Source organism: Arachis hypogaea, chromosome 6, assembly GCF_003086295.3.
Source record: "Arachis hypogaea cultivar Tifrunner chromosome 6, arahy.Tifrunner.gnm2.J5K5, whole genome shotgun sequence".
In the NCBI taxonomy this organism is placed as follows: domain Eukaryota; kingdom Viridiplantae; phylum Streptophyta; class Magnoliopsida; order Fabales; family Fabaceae; genus Arachis; species Arachis hypogaea.
In genome coordinates this window covers 115181084-115196566 of record NC_092041.1, presented here as the reverse complement: position 1 = coordinate 115196566, position 15483 = coordinate 115181084, and the positions used below count along the sequence as shown (strand labels likewise).

Sequence of the window (15483 nt, the reverse complement as noted above, 5' to 3'; positions counted from 1 at the left end):
TAAAATTTAAAAATTAAATTTTTTTTATTTTTTTATTTTTTATTTTTAATAACAAATTAATTTTTAAAAGATACGACACTTCTTAATTTTCGCGGAAGACGTTATCATTCATTCTTATAAAATATTCTTAAATTTCTTTTATTGGTACGTCAAGTTTCAAAATGTCAAATTGCTATGGAAATTGAAACAACAACTATTTCTTTTTTTTTTTTTTTTCTCTTTCAGAAAATGACAACTTTTAACGCCAGAAAGTGAGAATTGAGAGTTTAAAAAACACACGAAAGGTCATCTAACCCAATTCGGTATACTTCCATCGCCGGGGGCCCACACCACCGAAAGCCACCCTCCTAATTTTGTGGATGAAAATTCTCGTATAGATAATTTTACGTGAATTTAATAGTTAAAAATTATTAAATAATTTAATTAATTTAACAAAATTTTTATTTAACGATTTTTAGTTATTATTTTATATAAAATTTATTGCACTTAAATTTCTACAAATCTTACTACACAAGTCGGCAAAAGATTATTGCCTTTCAGGCCATTATTGCCTTAAATTATGCCACATGGAACTATCATGGATGATGGAACCTGGCATAATTAAATTTCTTTTCTTTTCTATTTTTATCTGGTAGTGTGACACAATCATTAATTCATTCATGACATTTTGTTTCTTTGTTTCTTTTTTTGTTTGGATATTGTATTTTAAAAATCTTGGTTATCTACTTTCTACAATTTAAAAAAATTTAGAGACAGTCTTTTTAACATAATACATCATGTATATTATCTCTTTCTGATAATTTTGATTTTTGACATATCACTACGTGGCTTGTACTCGTTTGTTTTTTGACATAATTAAACTTATAATTTAATTTATATAAAAATTAATTATCAATTCGATATCTAAAAAAATTATCTGTTGAAGAAAAATCTTTAAAAAATATTATCAAAAGTAATTTTTAAATAATTTAAAAATAAGAATAATCAATAAATATTATATTTTTTGTAAATATAAAAAATTATATTCGAATATTTAATTCAATCATGATTTCTATTAAATAAATTTACTATTGGATAACATATTTAGCTCATAGCAATTAAATTAAACTCTTAAAATTTTAAATGATTAATTAAAAATCATTATTAATTATTAGATAATTGAAATATAAAATATTTTTATTTAGCAAAGAAAATAAGACAAGAAAAATGAAAACCAAACACACAATTATGAAGTAAAGTATACAAAAAATTAAATATAATTTATAATAACTGTATTAACAAAAATATTTTTATATAAAAATAATTATTATTTAAGATAATATGTATTTATATTTTATCTATTATTTTATGAGTTTAATTTTAATGTATTGATAGTGTAAAATATTTTATACAGTTATATAATTTTTTTTAGATGACAATTTATACAATTAGTGTAAAAGTAGTTTTTTTTTTTATATAGTATTATGTCGTTAGATGCACGTGTAAAATTACTTTATGAATAATTAATTTAATTTATTTATGAACAATGCTACATAGTCAACAATAATTTGCACCTATATTTATATATATTTTATATATAAAAAATATATAATTTATATTTATATTTACTAAAATTTTATACACATAAATCAATATAATTTATAATTATATTTTTTAAAATTTATACATATAAATTAATAAAATAATTATTTAATATTTATACCGAATAAATGATGACAAAAAATAATAAAAATTACTGGCGCAAAGAGCTTCTCTTTATTTATTTATTTATTAAACTGTGGGGTCAACTAATTAAGACTTTAGAAGAAGAAGGCATGTGGCAGCATATGTAGGGATGCATGATAGACCCGCGACGCATCGTATCGAGAAAGTCATGGAGCATAGCTAGGGCGGTTACATGTAGTTTTGGTTGGCGCCTCGGTGTCCGCCACGTGTAGAATCCGTTGCTCCCGCTATTACCTTCTCTCATTTTCAAATGCCCAAACCAAATTGTCAAAATAAAAATAAAAATGCCATCATAATCATTATGATTTGATTTACCATTTCTAATTGCAATTTATGCACCATAATGACACCGTGGACATGAGTGTGTCAGAGAAGAAAGAAAGGAAAAAACGTTAAATAAGAGAGAGAAACAGTTTCAACTAATGTTGATAATGATGATTGTGTTTATGCTGTGAGAAAGAGAGAGATTCGCCATAATAATAGATTCTTCGCATTTTCAAACGCGTAAGAAGAGGAAATAATTCACAAAGACTTCTTTAGGGTTTTGATTTCGTTCTTTGCCTTTCAATCAATCTCTTCTGTCATGTGACGTTGAAGCAACCAACACCATTTTTGCGTTTTACGTACAGTTTTTGCTAAGAAGAAGAAGAAGAAGCGTTCATTCTTCATTCGCTTCTTTAATTTCTCTGTATTTGCATTTTGCCGTTTCGACTTCACCGGTTTCGCTGATTCAGAGATCGGCGATTCTTCATTCACATACGCCATTGTTGGTACATTTTGCTCCTTTTTATTTATTTATTTATTTATTATTTTTGAAATTTTCTTTGTTGTTTCTGCTTTTCGTATTCGAAATATTATGCTGCTATTATTTAGTTACTCTTCGAATCGTTTAATTTATTTATTTCAATTTCTTAAAGCCTGCAATTGATTGGTTCAGGGATATTTTACTCCGGCAATCATTTCTGTTTCTGCTGAATTCTGTTGTGTTTACTCGTTTGATTGCAGTTCTAGCTGCTGCATTTTTTAAAAATAAATAAACAAATATTTTTGGTTCAAGTGATGGTTTGGAAGAAAATAAGTGGTTCTGACTTCTGAAAGCTATGTTTAGTTTGAGCTTCGAATATGTTTTGATTAGTTCAATTGTTTAGGAAGTTTGATAATTTCTAGTGGTAGTTTGTAGCAGTGATTTACTAAACTGCTTCTTCTTCTAGTGTTTGCTGGCTTTCTAAAGCTACCTCTCAATTATGGCCACCCTCTGAAATTCTTCCTGAATAGAAATTAGTTGCAGATTCAATATTCGATTGGTTTATTTATCAAATTGACAATATTTATCAGTTTGCATCAGAAAAATAAACAATATTTATTTTGTATTTTATTTTATTTTTTCCTTCGCCCCTTCGCCCCAGCAGGGGGTACACAATCATGCATGCAACGGGATTGGTTGTTAGCTAAAAGAGTAGTCCTAGATTATACTCCACTTCTAGTACAAGTAACCACTTCTGGGCAAAATTGAATATTTTAAAGTAAGCTTCTCATTTGGTAACTTCAAAAGGGATATCTAGAAGTTTATGATACTTCCAAACTGTTATATATTTAATCTGAAAGAATCATAGAATCATAATTCTAGTGTTCTGTTCTTTCAAGTTCGATTCTTTCGCTCTAGGTACGTGGATTCTTTGGTTCTCTGTACTTTTGCCTATTGTTTGAAGGTGCAGACCTCTCACATCTTCCTCCATCTTAACTAAAGAAAGGAATAGGTCATTCCATGTTGCATTCCTGTATGTTATATTTGTACAAAGAAACCCATTTCTTACCTAGGCATTTTCTTTTTCTTTTAATTTGTGCTCTTTCAGGTTATGGGCAGAATTTGGATTTCTAATGTATTCCTTCTTAAGTAATGGGATGCACAGCTGCCAAACTTGCCAGCACAGTGAGCAGGGATGGAAGTTGCTGCTCTGTTGACTTCTGCCGGAATTAATATCGCCGTGTGTGTGACACTCTTTTCAATTTATTCAGTATTAAGAAAACAGCCCAGCAATTTTACTGTGTATTTTGGACGAAGAGTAGCCTCTAAGCGTTCCAAAAATGTTAATTTCTGTTTGGAAAGGTTTGTTCCCACGCCTAGCTGGATATTGAAAGCATGGGAAACAACCGAGGATGAGATACTCGGCATTGGTGGCTTGGATGCTGTGGTTTTTGTCAGGATACTTGTGTTTAGGTTTTCACTCCATCTAAAGTCCTTCCGCTTTTGTTACTTCATCTTTTACCTATTTGGTTTCAACACCATTTTATATGATGCAAATAAAAATAAATTCTTTTATCAACATATTTCAAAGCATAGGCTGAACAAACATTCTTTGTCCATCTTGTGATTTTACTAATGGTTAATGTTCTATTGTCTTCTTCAGTCTTCGAGTGTTTTCCATTGCTGCTGCTGTCTGCCTTTTTTTAGTGCTTCCAGTGAATTATCATGGTAAGGACAGGTTGCATAAGGATATACCTTTGGAGTCAATGGATGTATTTACTATTGCGAATGTCCAACAACATTCAGAGTGGTACGCACTATCTCTAATTTTTTTTAGTTAAGTGCAAATTATTTTAATTTTTATTATTTTGTTAGAATAGCCAATAGTGTGTATATGCCGAGAACAGTGATAGAAACATATGTGCCATGAAGTTTGTCGTCTAATACTCTAGAACATCAATTTGGTTTCTTAATGTTTCATATAGACATCAATTTATTTCCCCAATGTATATTTAGGTGTCGACTTGTGGCTTGCTATTTTAAAAAGGCAATTGGGTGTATTCTATGTTGCATGGTTTACAAGGACCAATATGAACATTTGTTCTAATACATGAAATGTGTGCCAAAAATATTTGTAATTGGAATTTCTTAATATCTTAGTATTCTGCTCTTTTTTCATAATTGTACTCTTAAGTTATTGATAAAGTAATGATTGATGATTTTATACAGGAGTACTCCTCCAAACTGGTTACTCAAATGTGATATTTATTCTTTTACTTGATTTCAGGCTTTGGGCTCATTGTCTCGCATTGTACGTCATAACGTTCTCAGCTTGTTCTCTTCTTTTCTTTGTAAGGATATGAACTTAAAATTCTCAGTTTGTTTTTGGTTTTACTTTTCAATTCTTAAATATGACTAATCAAGTGGTGGATGCATACAGGAGTATAAAAGCATCGCTAACTTGAGGACATTACATATTATTGGAGCCCCTCCAAGTCCAAGTCTTTTTACGATTCTTGTCCGATCAGTTCCCTGGTCTCCTGAAGAATCATACTGTGAGACAGTGAAAAAGTTCTTCTCATCTTACCATGCATCAACATATTTGTCACACCAAATAATCTACAAGTGTGGTACAGTTCAAAAAATGAAGGTGTGCTTCTCCCTTTCTTCTTTTTCGTTTTCTTTTCCTCTGTAACTTCTGCATGATATTTTTTTCTTTCTTTGTTTGTGTTTGTGTAAATTGTGTTATATCCTCATCACTTAGTGTAGTCATAAATTTGGATGTGTGTATATCCATTGCACTGTATAAGGCAATCATTTGGTTGAAGGTTGACTGAACCATTATGACGACTTACAATTGAAATGATTATCTGCATTTCTTTCATTTTCTGGCTTATTCTTTGAACTTGTTGGAACTTTCATATTCTTCTATCTCTTCTGAAGTAAAATCACAAATATTATGAATTCTCTTTATATGAAATGGAAATACCTTTTTCTTTCTAACAAATATGCACCACTTTTGCATTTTGCGGGTTCTTTTAGATGGAAAGAAATCGCACATCTCCTTGACTCTTCTCTCTTTTTTCCTTTTACTTTGGCATAAAATTGTGGTTTGTGCTAGTGCTAAATTTCATTTCCTGGATAATGGTCATAGTTATGGCTTTCATTGGTATGATATCTGAGGAATTTCTCAACATCTATGTAGTCAATCTTTATGTAATGGATATGGAAAATATACAATGTAGGCTGTTGTGTTGTGACTTTTAAGCGTTCTATTTCAGACAACCAACCTCCCTTCCCTGGGCTTGGGCTTTGACTGCAATTCCAGAAGTTCAAATCCATATTTATGCTGATCCTTTACAATATTTGGAGTTTTTTTTTTCAATAATATAAACATGTAGCGCTCTTCGGACAGGACAGCTACTTACACTGTTGTGTGTTTTAATCTTCTTCCCCAGGATGATGCCGAACATGTTTTTAGAGTACTTAAAGATGGTACAATGGAAAATACCTCCAAGCCAATTTTTACTCATTGTTGCTCTTGTGGAGGAAACACAAATTCTTTCCAGATGATAAATGTTGAGAGGAATAGTGCACTTGAGTCAACAACCAACACTAGCCCGGATTTGGATATGAGAAAAAAGGTAATGTTTTGGCTGAGATTTAAATAATTATTCAGCTCTTATTGTAATTTATTATATAGAAATTTAAAGAATTTAAGATTTTTTGTTCTTAACAAATTTATTTTCCCCACTAATTTGACATTTACTTTTTCGGTTTTGATACAGGAATGTGCAGCTGCTTTTGTGTTTTTCAAAAGTCGGTATGCTGCTCTTCTGGCTTCAAAGATTCTTCAATCATCAAATCCCATGCTATGGGTGACAGATGTAGCTCCTGAACCCCAAGATGTTTACTGGTCTAATATTTGCATACCATATAGGCAACTTTGGATCCGGAAGATAGCTACACTTATAGCTTCTATTGCCTTCATGCTAGTGTTCCTTCTCCCTGTCACATTTGTACAGGGCTTGACTCAACTAGACAAGCTTCAAAAAATGTTCCCTTTTCTGACAGAGATACTGAAAAGGTACGATGTTTCTGCATATCTATCATAGACAAGTGTTGTAGACTACTATCCGCATTGCATGGATATTCTTCTAATGATCAACAAAGCACGTGATCCTACATAGCACATTATTAGATGAATATGAAACTTCATTTTAATAATTAACAAAACAAGCTTTGACGCAAAATTACCATAAGGAAAAGAAAAAGGTACTGATAAAGTTTATGTTTAGGAACAATTGATCGCTCAACAGGATAACTATGTTGAAACAGTGGCCCATGAGTCAACACTTGTTAACCAAACCAAAGAGATGAATCACATGTGTAGTTAATCATCAATAAATTTTTTTCAAATAATTTCTTTTTGTTTAATTTTCTGAATTTTTATCTCTGACGTTCTGGTAAGGCAGTAAGCTAAGTTTTGCCATTTTTGCTGCGTGACTGAGAGATGACATTCACTGTTATTCCTTTTACTATGCATATTTTGAGTTTATAATTTCTGACATAAGCAATGCTAAAATTTGTATTTATGTATGCCAAACTTCTTCTTGTAGCATTAACTTGAAATAATATAATCATAACCAAGATGTGGAGTATGGAATGTTGGTATTTTAAATTATACAATGCAAAAGATTTAACTCGAAATTGACTGTTCCCCCCTTCTTTTGTTTCAGCAAAATGGTGAATCAGGTGGTGACTGGTTACCTACCAAGTTTGATCTTGGTTTTATTTTTGTTTGCTGTTCCACCTATGATGATGCTCTTTTCATCACTGGAAGGTTGTATTTCCCGAAGTGGAAGGAAGAAGAGTGCATGCTGGAAAGTCTTGTACTTTTTAATCTGGAATGTATTTTTTGTTAATGTCTTTACCGGATCTGTCATCAGTCAACTCTCAGTCTTCTCTAGTGTAGCAGACCTGCCTGTCCAACTTGCGAAGGCAGTGCCATCACAGGTGATATATTTTTATTCGAATTGTGATCCTCTGAAGTGGGGATCTCACATTAGAGATAAGTAAGAGAATTTTACCATTGGATCAATAAAATTAACTGATATATAACTATGGAATAGTGTCTATTTTAAGCTACGTTACACATTCCTCGTTTCAATTTATTGTTTTGGTTACCGTATAAACTAATACATGTTCTTGTTGACATGATTTTATGCACTTGACTGCAACATATATTTGAGCAGAACCGGATAATACACAGTTATTTACTTGATTCCCTTTTCTGGAGATTTTTAGTGGAGATAAATCGGTAAGTCTTGATTATTGATTCACTTGATTGTGATTTTTATGTTATGCAGGCCACCTTCTTCACAACATATATTTTTACATCTGGCTGGGCAAGTTTGGGATGTGAAATTATGCAAATTTATCCACTCCTATGCAATTTTATTCAGAGATTACTCAAGCTTAATGATGATTCACAGAATGGAACCCAAAATTTCCCTTACCACACAGAAGTTCCAAGGATCTTACTATTTGGATTCCTTGGGTTCACCAATGCTATTCTGGCTCCCATAATGTTGCCTTTCTTAATAATCTACTTTTTCCTTGCTTACCTTGTTTACCGAAACCAGGTTTGTACTTCTGCCTTGTGTTTGTTTACCGCACTAAACTTCCCTAATTTGCATGTTGGAATTTTTTTCTCGTTTCTTTTGTTTTATTTCATTTAATGCATTAACATAATTTACCATACTTTTTTATTATTTATAATGTTGAAAATATCTTTTTTTTAAATATATAAATTGTAACTTCTAAAACAAATGTTTTTTTAATTTTTTAGTGCTTTTAGTTTTACTTTTAAAATTTTGCTAAATGTAATAAAAAAAAATTCGAATAATTTAATGACATCCAAACAAGTTCTAAAAGATTAAAAAAAAAATTTTTTTTGTAACAACTTAATGGTTCTCAAACAAGTTTTTACTTTTTAGTCATAAATAAGTACTAGGGTTTGGGTAGTAATTTTTCCACAATTGTATATGATATGAGATGGAAGCTATTAATTATCGAGCAATAAGTTGAGGAAGGGACTGCAGATTGCTACATAGGTCATGCGTACCTTATTCATCACAAAGGAGTTTTTTATGATAGAAAGGAAAATGATTACTGGAACTTACATAAATTCTTATTGCTTGCATGGGACCTTTAAGTACAAGTTTCATGAATTAGAAATAAAACCGTATATAGATTGATTCATAAAGGGTTGAGGGTCCTATTAGAGTATGATTGTTATACCAGGAATACTAAATAGTCAGAAAATTACAACCAGAATTTCGATATGAAATCATGGGACTCACTTCATCTAAGAATACAACTCAGTTCTGATTGTCTAGTATGTTTACAGCTTCATATAATCCAACAAGTCTCTTAGGTTCTCTAACGGAAAGAGTTTAATTGGGGTGGCGTAGATGGTCCAAAAAAAAGAAAAAAGAACAACCAAATAACAAATATAGAGATGTATGCCTGCATCTATGCATATTATGTAGTTGAGTTCCTCTGTTTCTGGAATAATTTGCTAGCTAGCTGAGGTGATAATTTGTTTTTTATCTTTGAATTTCAGTTTCTGAATGTGTACGTCGCAAAATACGATAGCGGGGGACAGTACTGGCCAATTGTTCACAACACAACAGTGTTCTCATTGATCTTTGCTCAAATTATTGCACTTGGGGTGTTTGGAGTGAAGCATTCACCAGTGGCATCTGGATTCACCTTTCCCCTTGTAGTTGGCACTTTCCTATTTCACCAGTATTGCAGACAACGATTCCTCCCATCATTTAAGAGCAACTCAGCACAGGTAAAACCTCTCTGCCATTTGCCATTGTCTCTCATTCGCTCTTTTTTTCAGATTAACTTAGTTTGTTTTAGACTGCCATTGACATGGATCGGAGAGATGAAGAGAGTGGAAAGCTGAGAGAGATTCATCAGCACTTGCATTCAGCCTACTGCCAATACGGTTTGCTGCATGACCCGGACCTACCCCGATGCTTCAGTCATTGCGACCCTGACGAAGAGGATGCTCAGTTTTCTCCACAACGTAGTCTGAAAGGTTTCCTTTTGTCTAATATGCTTTTGATTTCATATATTAATTTTGATTCACCATAAGTATAATAAATCACTTGATAGTTGAGACTACTACCATCACGTATAACTTACATACCATAAATAGAGTAGAAACTAATCAAATCCTATAGTTTTTCAGTTTTCTCTCTAGATAAAAGGATATTTGTGTAGCTATATTAACTTCGCTGCTTGCTTTTCAGGGAAGGAGATTCTTAAAAAAGAGAAATCAGGGTCTTTCCATCGCACTTCGAGTACCAAAGCAGTAGTGCTTGGTGGGATGTAAATGAGTTCTTCGCCTTGTACATTTGTATAAGAAACATTCCCGTGTTTTATTCTTTTTGAGTTGTAAATATTTTTTGTTTAGATATTAACTTCCTCTAAATCCGAATATGTAAAGAAAAAAAAAGGTAGTAGTCAATTCCAGGCAGCTTAAAAAGATAAAAACATGAGGAGTTAATGTAATGGCTTACAAATGTCAATACCTTCAATGCGAGAAGGGGATAAAAACTAGCGTTCGTTATGTCTATACATTTATATTTATAATAATAATATTAATATTAATAATAATAATGATACTATAGCATAGCAAATTCTAGTAAATGGTCCAAATTTTTTTTTTTGGACGTGGGTCCAAGTAAGTTATACGTTGGAAATTTTCTATGGGAATATTCATTCTCTTTAAAGAATGCACAAGTTTTGAATATAAATGCTAGTCCATAACGACTTTGAAAAAGGGTACATGAATGAATTTCGCATATATATAAAACTTTTCCAAAGAATAATGCTACTAGGGCTTGGAAAAAAAGTTAATTAGTTATCTTCCTTCAACTTATACAGAGAAGAGATAAAAATTCAACTCCACCTAGAGAAAGAAGGCGAATTCATAGATGAAATCTTGAATTATATTTTTTATCATTCATACAGGCCAACAAAACATGATATCTCTTGATAGTTAAATGGCATGCTAACAATGAATATCAGAAATGTGCTCCTTTAGGTATGAGGCATCCACTTGAATAGGCAGCATAAATAACCAGCCCACAAGAGCAAGACAATTGAAACTTGAAAGGGATTGGTGGCTGCTGGAGATCAACTCATGGCTGCTGGAGATCAACTCATACATGATAGCAGATACAGTTAAATCGATTGCCGGATCAAATGAGCTTGATGGCTGATATTTACGGAAAATAAAAGTACAAAACCAGCATTAGTCATTAAAAAGATCCGGCAAAAAAAATCATGAAGACTCCAAATTGGAGGTGTTGTTCTCTTCTGACTTGTTTGTTGCATTTTCCATAGATTTTCTCCAAGACCACAAAACCTGCATCAAGCCACCATTTCCAACATGCAAGAGAAATACATGTGGTTGTATCGCGAACCTAGTCGATATAAACTTGACAAACACAAAAAAGCTGTATAGACCCAGAAGATGCCATTTCAAATCCTTTTCCTGACAGACACAAACAGTAGGGGATTGTAATTAACAAATGTACTAAAGAAATGGGGATGAAACATTGGAACTGCAAGGGCATAACTAACAAAATTCAAAGTATACCTCGGATTTATGAAACAGTTCTTGTGAGATCTCCTTCAAGAAATCGGCCATTAGGCAGCCAACAAAGAGGCCAACTGGCATTATTAGTTCCCGATTTATGGAAAATGTATATACAACATCCGATAAAAAGCCAAAAACAAAAAATAGAACAAGAGACCACTTCGCTGCCTCTTGCACAAGAAAAACTACTCTTTCTAGAACTATCTGCTCAGCTTTTCTCCAGGGAAATTCTTGAACTGATGTTGGTATTGCTGCTCTGAGTTTCTCGCCGAGGACTCCGAGCTGCATATTAACCCCGTTAGGCTCATTATGGTCTGCCGTTGACACTTTAATTTTAACTGAACGAGTTTGAGTACAAAATATTCTGTGGGGAAGATGTATTTCTGAGCATCGATGGGCTTGGCAGGGTTGGCACTGAAACAGATTAACCTGCACAATGAATGAAAGATACTCCTATTAAGAAATGAGCACTTCCAACAAATGCTGAGGCACAACATAATCCATAAATTGTTGGAACTACAACTTAAGTTGATTTGATTCCCTTGCACATAAATAATATAAATATATTAGGCTGCATTTGGAACGAGGGGCAAGACACTGAGCCAAGGACACTACTGTCCTTTCTTTTGAGATGCACACTAGGACAATGATTTTCAATCCCACCATGTCTCTCATGATCTCATTCTCATTCTCACTCTCGGTGCAACCAAACATATTTGTTTCCTACAGTGTTCATGTATTTTTGTGTCTATGGACATTAATCAAATGCAACATAAAAGCAAAACGCCAATAGTGTACGCTTAAGCGGAATCCTGCACCGATATTACATGGATAACAGCCAACATCTTGAAGAGTTACACGATGATTCAAATAAGATGTAGCCTTTAGTTGATGGATTATGGAAATAAGGTCACGGATTCAAGAAACCAGAGCAGCACATCACTTCCTTCATATACTCTTCTATTTCTATTCTATTTCAAACCCAAGGGAAGTCTTAGTGCAACACAAGGTTGCCGCCTTGCGACCAAAGAGGTGACAGGTTTTAAGTTCTAGAAGCAGGGACTCTACTCGATCGTGTAAGGCTGCAGATATGTACACTCCCCAGACTCCACCAGATAGGATCCTTGTGCCCCGAACCACCCTTTATTATTTCTTTGAAACCTATTCCTAGGGGGAAATATCTCTACCTCACTAAGATCAATGTCTATCTTCAATTCCTGTTGTTAAAATATTGGCCAGCCACTAGAATTAACAGCAGAAATTCATATCTACAGAAACAAGCCCTAACTCAAAGGATAACTTCAAACCTAAGAATGAGTGTTGCTATGTTTGCCTGATTAACAAATTATTGCATAGTTCAAACCTAAATCTTTCAAAGAATAATATGGGAAGCAAAAGATAACTTGTTCATTTAACTGATGAAATTTATATAAAAAATTAACAGAAAGTCTAGTCAGTATTTGAATAACTTGCTTCAGCACAAACAAAATAAGCTGAAATGTTCTTCCAGAAATGTAGTTTACAACTTAATTTCATGAATTGAGAAAAAAAATTTGCAAGACACGTACCCGTAACTTGGGAGGGGAAGGAATTGCAAGAGAAGGAATAAGCACCATCCTTCAATTGTTCGGAATTGCAATTCACTGCATCAGTATCTCGTTGTTTTCGGTAGGGTTTATCTCCTGCAGATTCTTTTTTTTTTTTTGGTATGAATCTTGCTTATCAATAATGGGCCTATTGGGCTAAAGTACAGGCTTCAATTAGTATTTGTTTGGCCCAATAAATATAATCGACGGCCGAGCCTTAAAAGTTATTAATTAATCAACGTACAAAAAAAAAGCTATTAATTAATTTTTATTTATTATTAAAGAGAAAATTAAAATGACTAAAATTAATAAAAATAATTATTTATATTTTTAATAAAATTAATAAAAATATTTATATATAATTAGAAAGATACTTAATTCAAAATAGAGGGGGTTAAATATATATGGTATTTTTTACTTTTTAGTAGTCCTTATAGTGGGCAACTTTGATTCTTTGAAACACAAATATAGTGGGTCATTGTCGGTTGTTTTATTATTGGAATGGATACAAATACAATGCACAGGTATTAAAAAATGAGAAAGTTTAGGAGAAAATATTTTTATTAAAATTTAGTTAATACTTAATTAATAAAAAAAATAAATAATTTTATATTATTAGATAAATTTTATATTATTAAAAATATTAATAATAACTAATTAATGATTACAAATCACAAAATTTACTGATCCTATCGCTCTTGCTAGAAAATTTGTCTGCAGTCATTTGAATTCATTTAAGAAAATGAAGTTGCCCAATGAAACACGTTTGTCAGGTCTAAGAGGAGGACTCAAGTTTTGAAAAATTTACATGCTGGTCAATGTCGTAATCATGCATAAATCAATATCAATATAATAATAAATAATAATTAAAGATAGTGACTTTGATCTAATTTAAGAAGGATCATTTTAAAGCTAGCTAAAGTTTTCAGCATGCCATGTTTAGTTGAACTTGTTTCTTGAGAAATGTTTGGTAGACATATTGTATACCTTTTTTTTTTAAATCTATTATATCTATTATATATCTCTAATTTTAAAGTTAAAATATGTCACATATTACTTTTTTATTATAATTAAAATCAAACTTTTCCTTCTAAAATTAAGGAATTTTCTTCTCTTCCCTACTAATTTTACAACCAAAATGTACCACATGTCACTCTCTCATTATAATTGAAATTAAATCATTCTTTCCAAAATTAAAGAATTATTCCTTCCTCTTTACTAATTTTCAAGGTTCTGAAAGCCGAACCGGTCATCGAACCGCTTTAGTTACTGGTTCGCTGGTTCATAGATTCAACCGATTCGACCGTAGTTAAACCGAAAAAACCGTTTTATAATAAAATAATAAATAAACACATTAAAACATAATTATAGTCTAATATAAACCTTAAAATATCATCAAATTAAAGTACTACATAAACCAGAATATTATGATCTCATTCAAGTACAAACTCAAAAGTCAAATAACAAAAAAAAAACAACCGAACATAAAATGCCAAAATCCAAATTTATCATCAATCATCAAAATCCGCCATAAATCACAATGTTATTGATACTAATGCTGCATGTCATTAATTCTGGTTGGAGTCATAAATTAAGGAATGGAATAATATATATCCTCCTGCTTTCAATTTGCTTATTGATTCCGTAATACAGTATATATCTGTTCACCAGTAACAATTTATCGGTATCAATTTATCATCAATCAGTAGGAGGATTGGCGTTGGGGGAATGGAAGGACCTTCGAGCACGACGAAACAGGAGGATTGGAGGACGACCACGATGAACCAAGCGGCAACAGTGCGACCAACGGCGGCGCGATGGAGGCTAGGGTTGTGTTTTGGGGAGAAACAATGAGAGTATGTATAAGACTGAGGAATCAGGAATGGGGCTCGAGAGGGGGGCAAGGGCTTCACGTCACTTAGGACGACACAGCGCGACGGCAAGGAGTGGTGGCGGTGGCTGCGATTTCCACTGCTGACTTCGCGATGTAAAGGGTTGCGCGAATCTCCAAGCTGGCTCCACAAACTTGCAACGGTGAGTGATTTCGACGGAGGTGTTGCGACGACGGCGGTGGCTGGACGGAGGTTGTGCTGGAAACTCGAGATGGAGACTGCATGCGTGGCCACTGAGGGAGGAGCAGGAGCATAGAGGAGCTCTGGACAGTGGCTGAGTGTGAGAGAGACAGAGGCACGTTTTCGTTAGTGCTGGAGTTAGGGTTCGGGGTTCCTCTACACAGCCAAACGACGGTGTTTTTGCAAAATAAAAAAACCGGCCGAGTCACGGTTCGGTTAGACCGGTCAGTTTCTGGCCGGTTCAACGGTTCAATAGCGATTTTAGAATATGCGGTTTTGACATCTGACCGATTCGTTTTTAGCGTCAGTTTACGGTTCATTCGGTTCGACCGGCCATTCGAACTGGTTTTCAGAACCTTGCTAATTTTACAATCAAAATGTGCCACATATTACTCCCTCATTACAATTGAAATCAAATTTTTTTCTCCAAAATTAAAGAGTTCTCCCCTTTTCCCACTTTCTTTCTCTATTTCTCTCATTCCTTCAACCACTCTATCTATTTTATATATCATTATCAATATCAATAATTAATTACTAATTTGACAATCAAAATGTGCAACATGATTTTTTTAATTGCATTAAAATTAAAATTAAAATATTAAAATTGAAATTGAAATATACCTATATTATATATTATATATTACTATCTAATTTAATAATCAAATGTGTCAC

General features: G+C 32.8%; 2 protein-coding genes across 4 annotated transcripts; one reads left to right on the top strand and one right to left on the bottom strand.

The window, feature by feature from the left end:
* The first annotated feature begins 2033 nt into the window (after positions 1-2033).
* Positions 2034-10188, top strand: LOC112756001 (CSC1-like protein RXW8). Of its 3 annotated transcripts, XM_072197795.1 has the most exons (13): positions 2114-2229; positions 2355-2495; positions 3579-3943; positions 4134-4280; positions 4758-4821; positions 4911-5120; positions 5929-6114; positions 6259-6557; positions 7210-7486; positions 7840-8115; positions 9099-9332; positions 9404-9584; positions 9799-10188. In XM_072197795.1, the coding sequence occupies exons 3-13, from the start codon at positions 3666-3668 to the stop codon at positions 9879-9881; spliced, it is 2235 nt and encodes a 744-aa protein (XP_072053896.1). In that variant the 5' UTR covers positions 2114-2229; positions 2355-2495; positions 3579-3665; the 3' UTR covers positions 9882-10188. The 3 variants fall into 3 exon arrangements, with proteins under 3 accessions (XP_025660163.1, XP_072053896.1, XP_025660164.1); XM_025804378.3 differs by having other exon boundaries at positions 2034-2491; XM_025804379.3 differs by lacking the exons at positions 2114-2229; positions 2355-2495 and adding an exon at positions 3253-3388.
* Positions 10189-10463: 275 nt separating this feature from the next.
* On the bottom strand, positions 10464-12884 carry LOC112756000 (uncharacterized). Its single transcript, XM_025804376.3, has 3 exons — positions 12722-12884; positions 11154-11582; positions 10464-11048 (listed from the first exon to the last, which is right to left on the bottom strand). The coding sequence occupies exons 1-3, from the start codon at positions 12767-12769 to the stop codon at positions 10836-10838; spliced, it is 690 nt and encodes a 229-aa protein (XP_025660161.1). The 5' UTR covers positions 12770-12884; the 3' UTR covers positions 10464-10835.
* Positions 12885-15483: the final 2599 nt, after the last annotated feature.

Excerpts from the sequence above, each read along its gene's own strand:
- LOC112756001 (XM_025804378.3), top strand. The coding sequence starts at position 3,666 with ATGGAAGTTGCTGCTCTGTTGACTTCTGCCGGAATTAATATCGCCGTG. Across the intron at positions 4,822-4,910 it reads CTTGTTCTCTTCTTTTCTTT|GAGTATAAAAGCATCGCTAA; the intron begins GTAAGGATATGA and ends GGATGCATACAG. Across the intron at positions 6,115-6,258 it reads ATTTGGATATGAGAAAAAAG|GAATGTGCAGCTGCTTTTGT; the intron begins GTAATGTTTTGG and ends GTTTTGATACAG.
- LOC112756000 (XM_025804376.3), bottom strand. The coding sequence starts at position 12,769 with ATGGTGCTTATTCCTTCTCTTGCAATTCCTTCCCCTCCCAAGTTACGG. Across the intron at positions 11,583-12,721 it reads CTTCCCCTCCCAAGTTACGG|GTTAATCTGTTTCAGTGCCA; the intron begins GTACGTGTCTTG and ends TTCATTGTGCAG. Across the intron at positions 11,049-11,153 it reads AACTGTTTCATAAATCCGAG|GAAAAGGATTTGAAATGGCA; the intron begins GTATACTTTGAA and ends TGTGTCTGTCAG.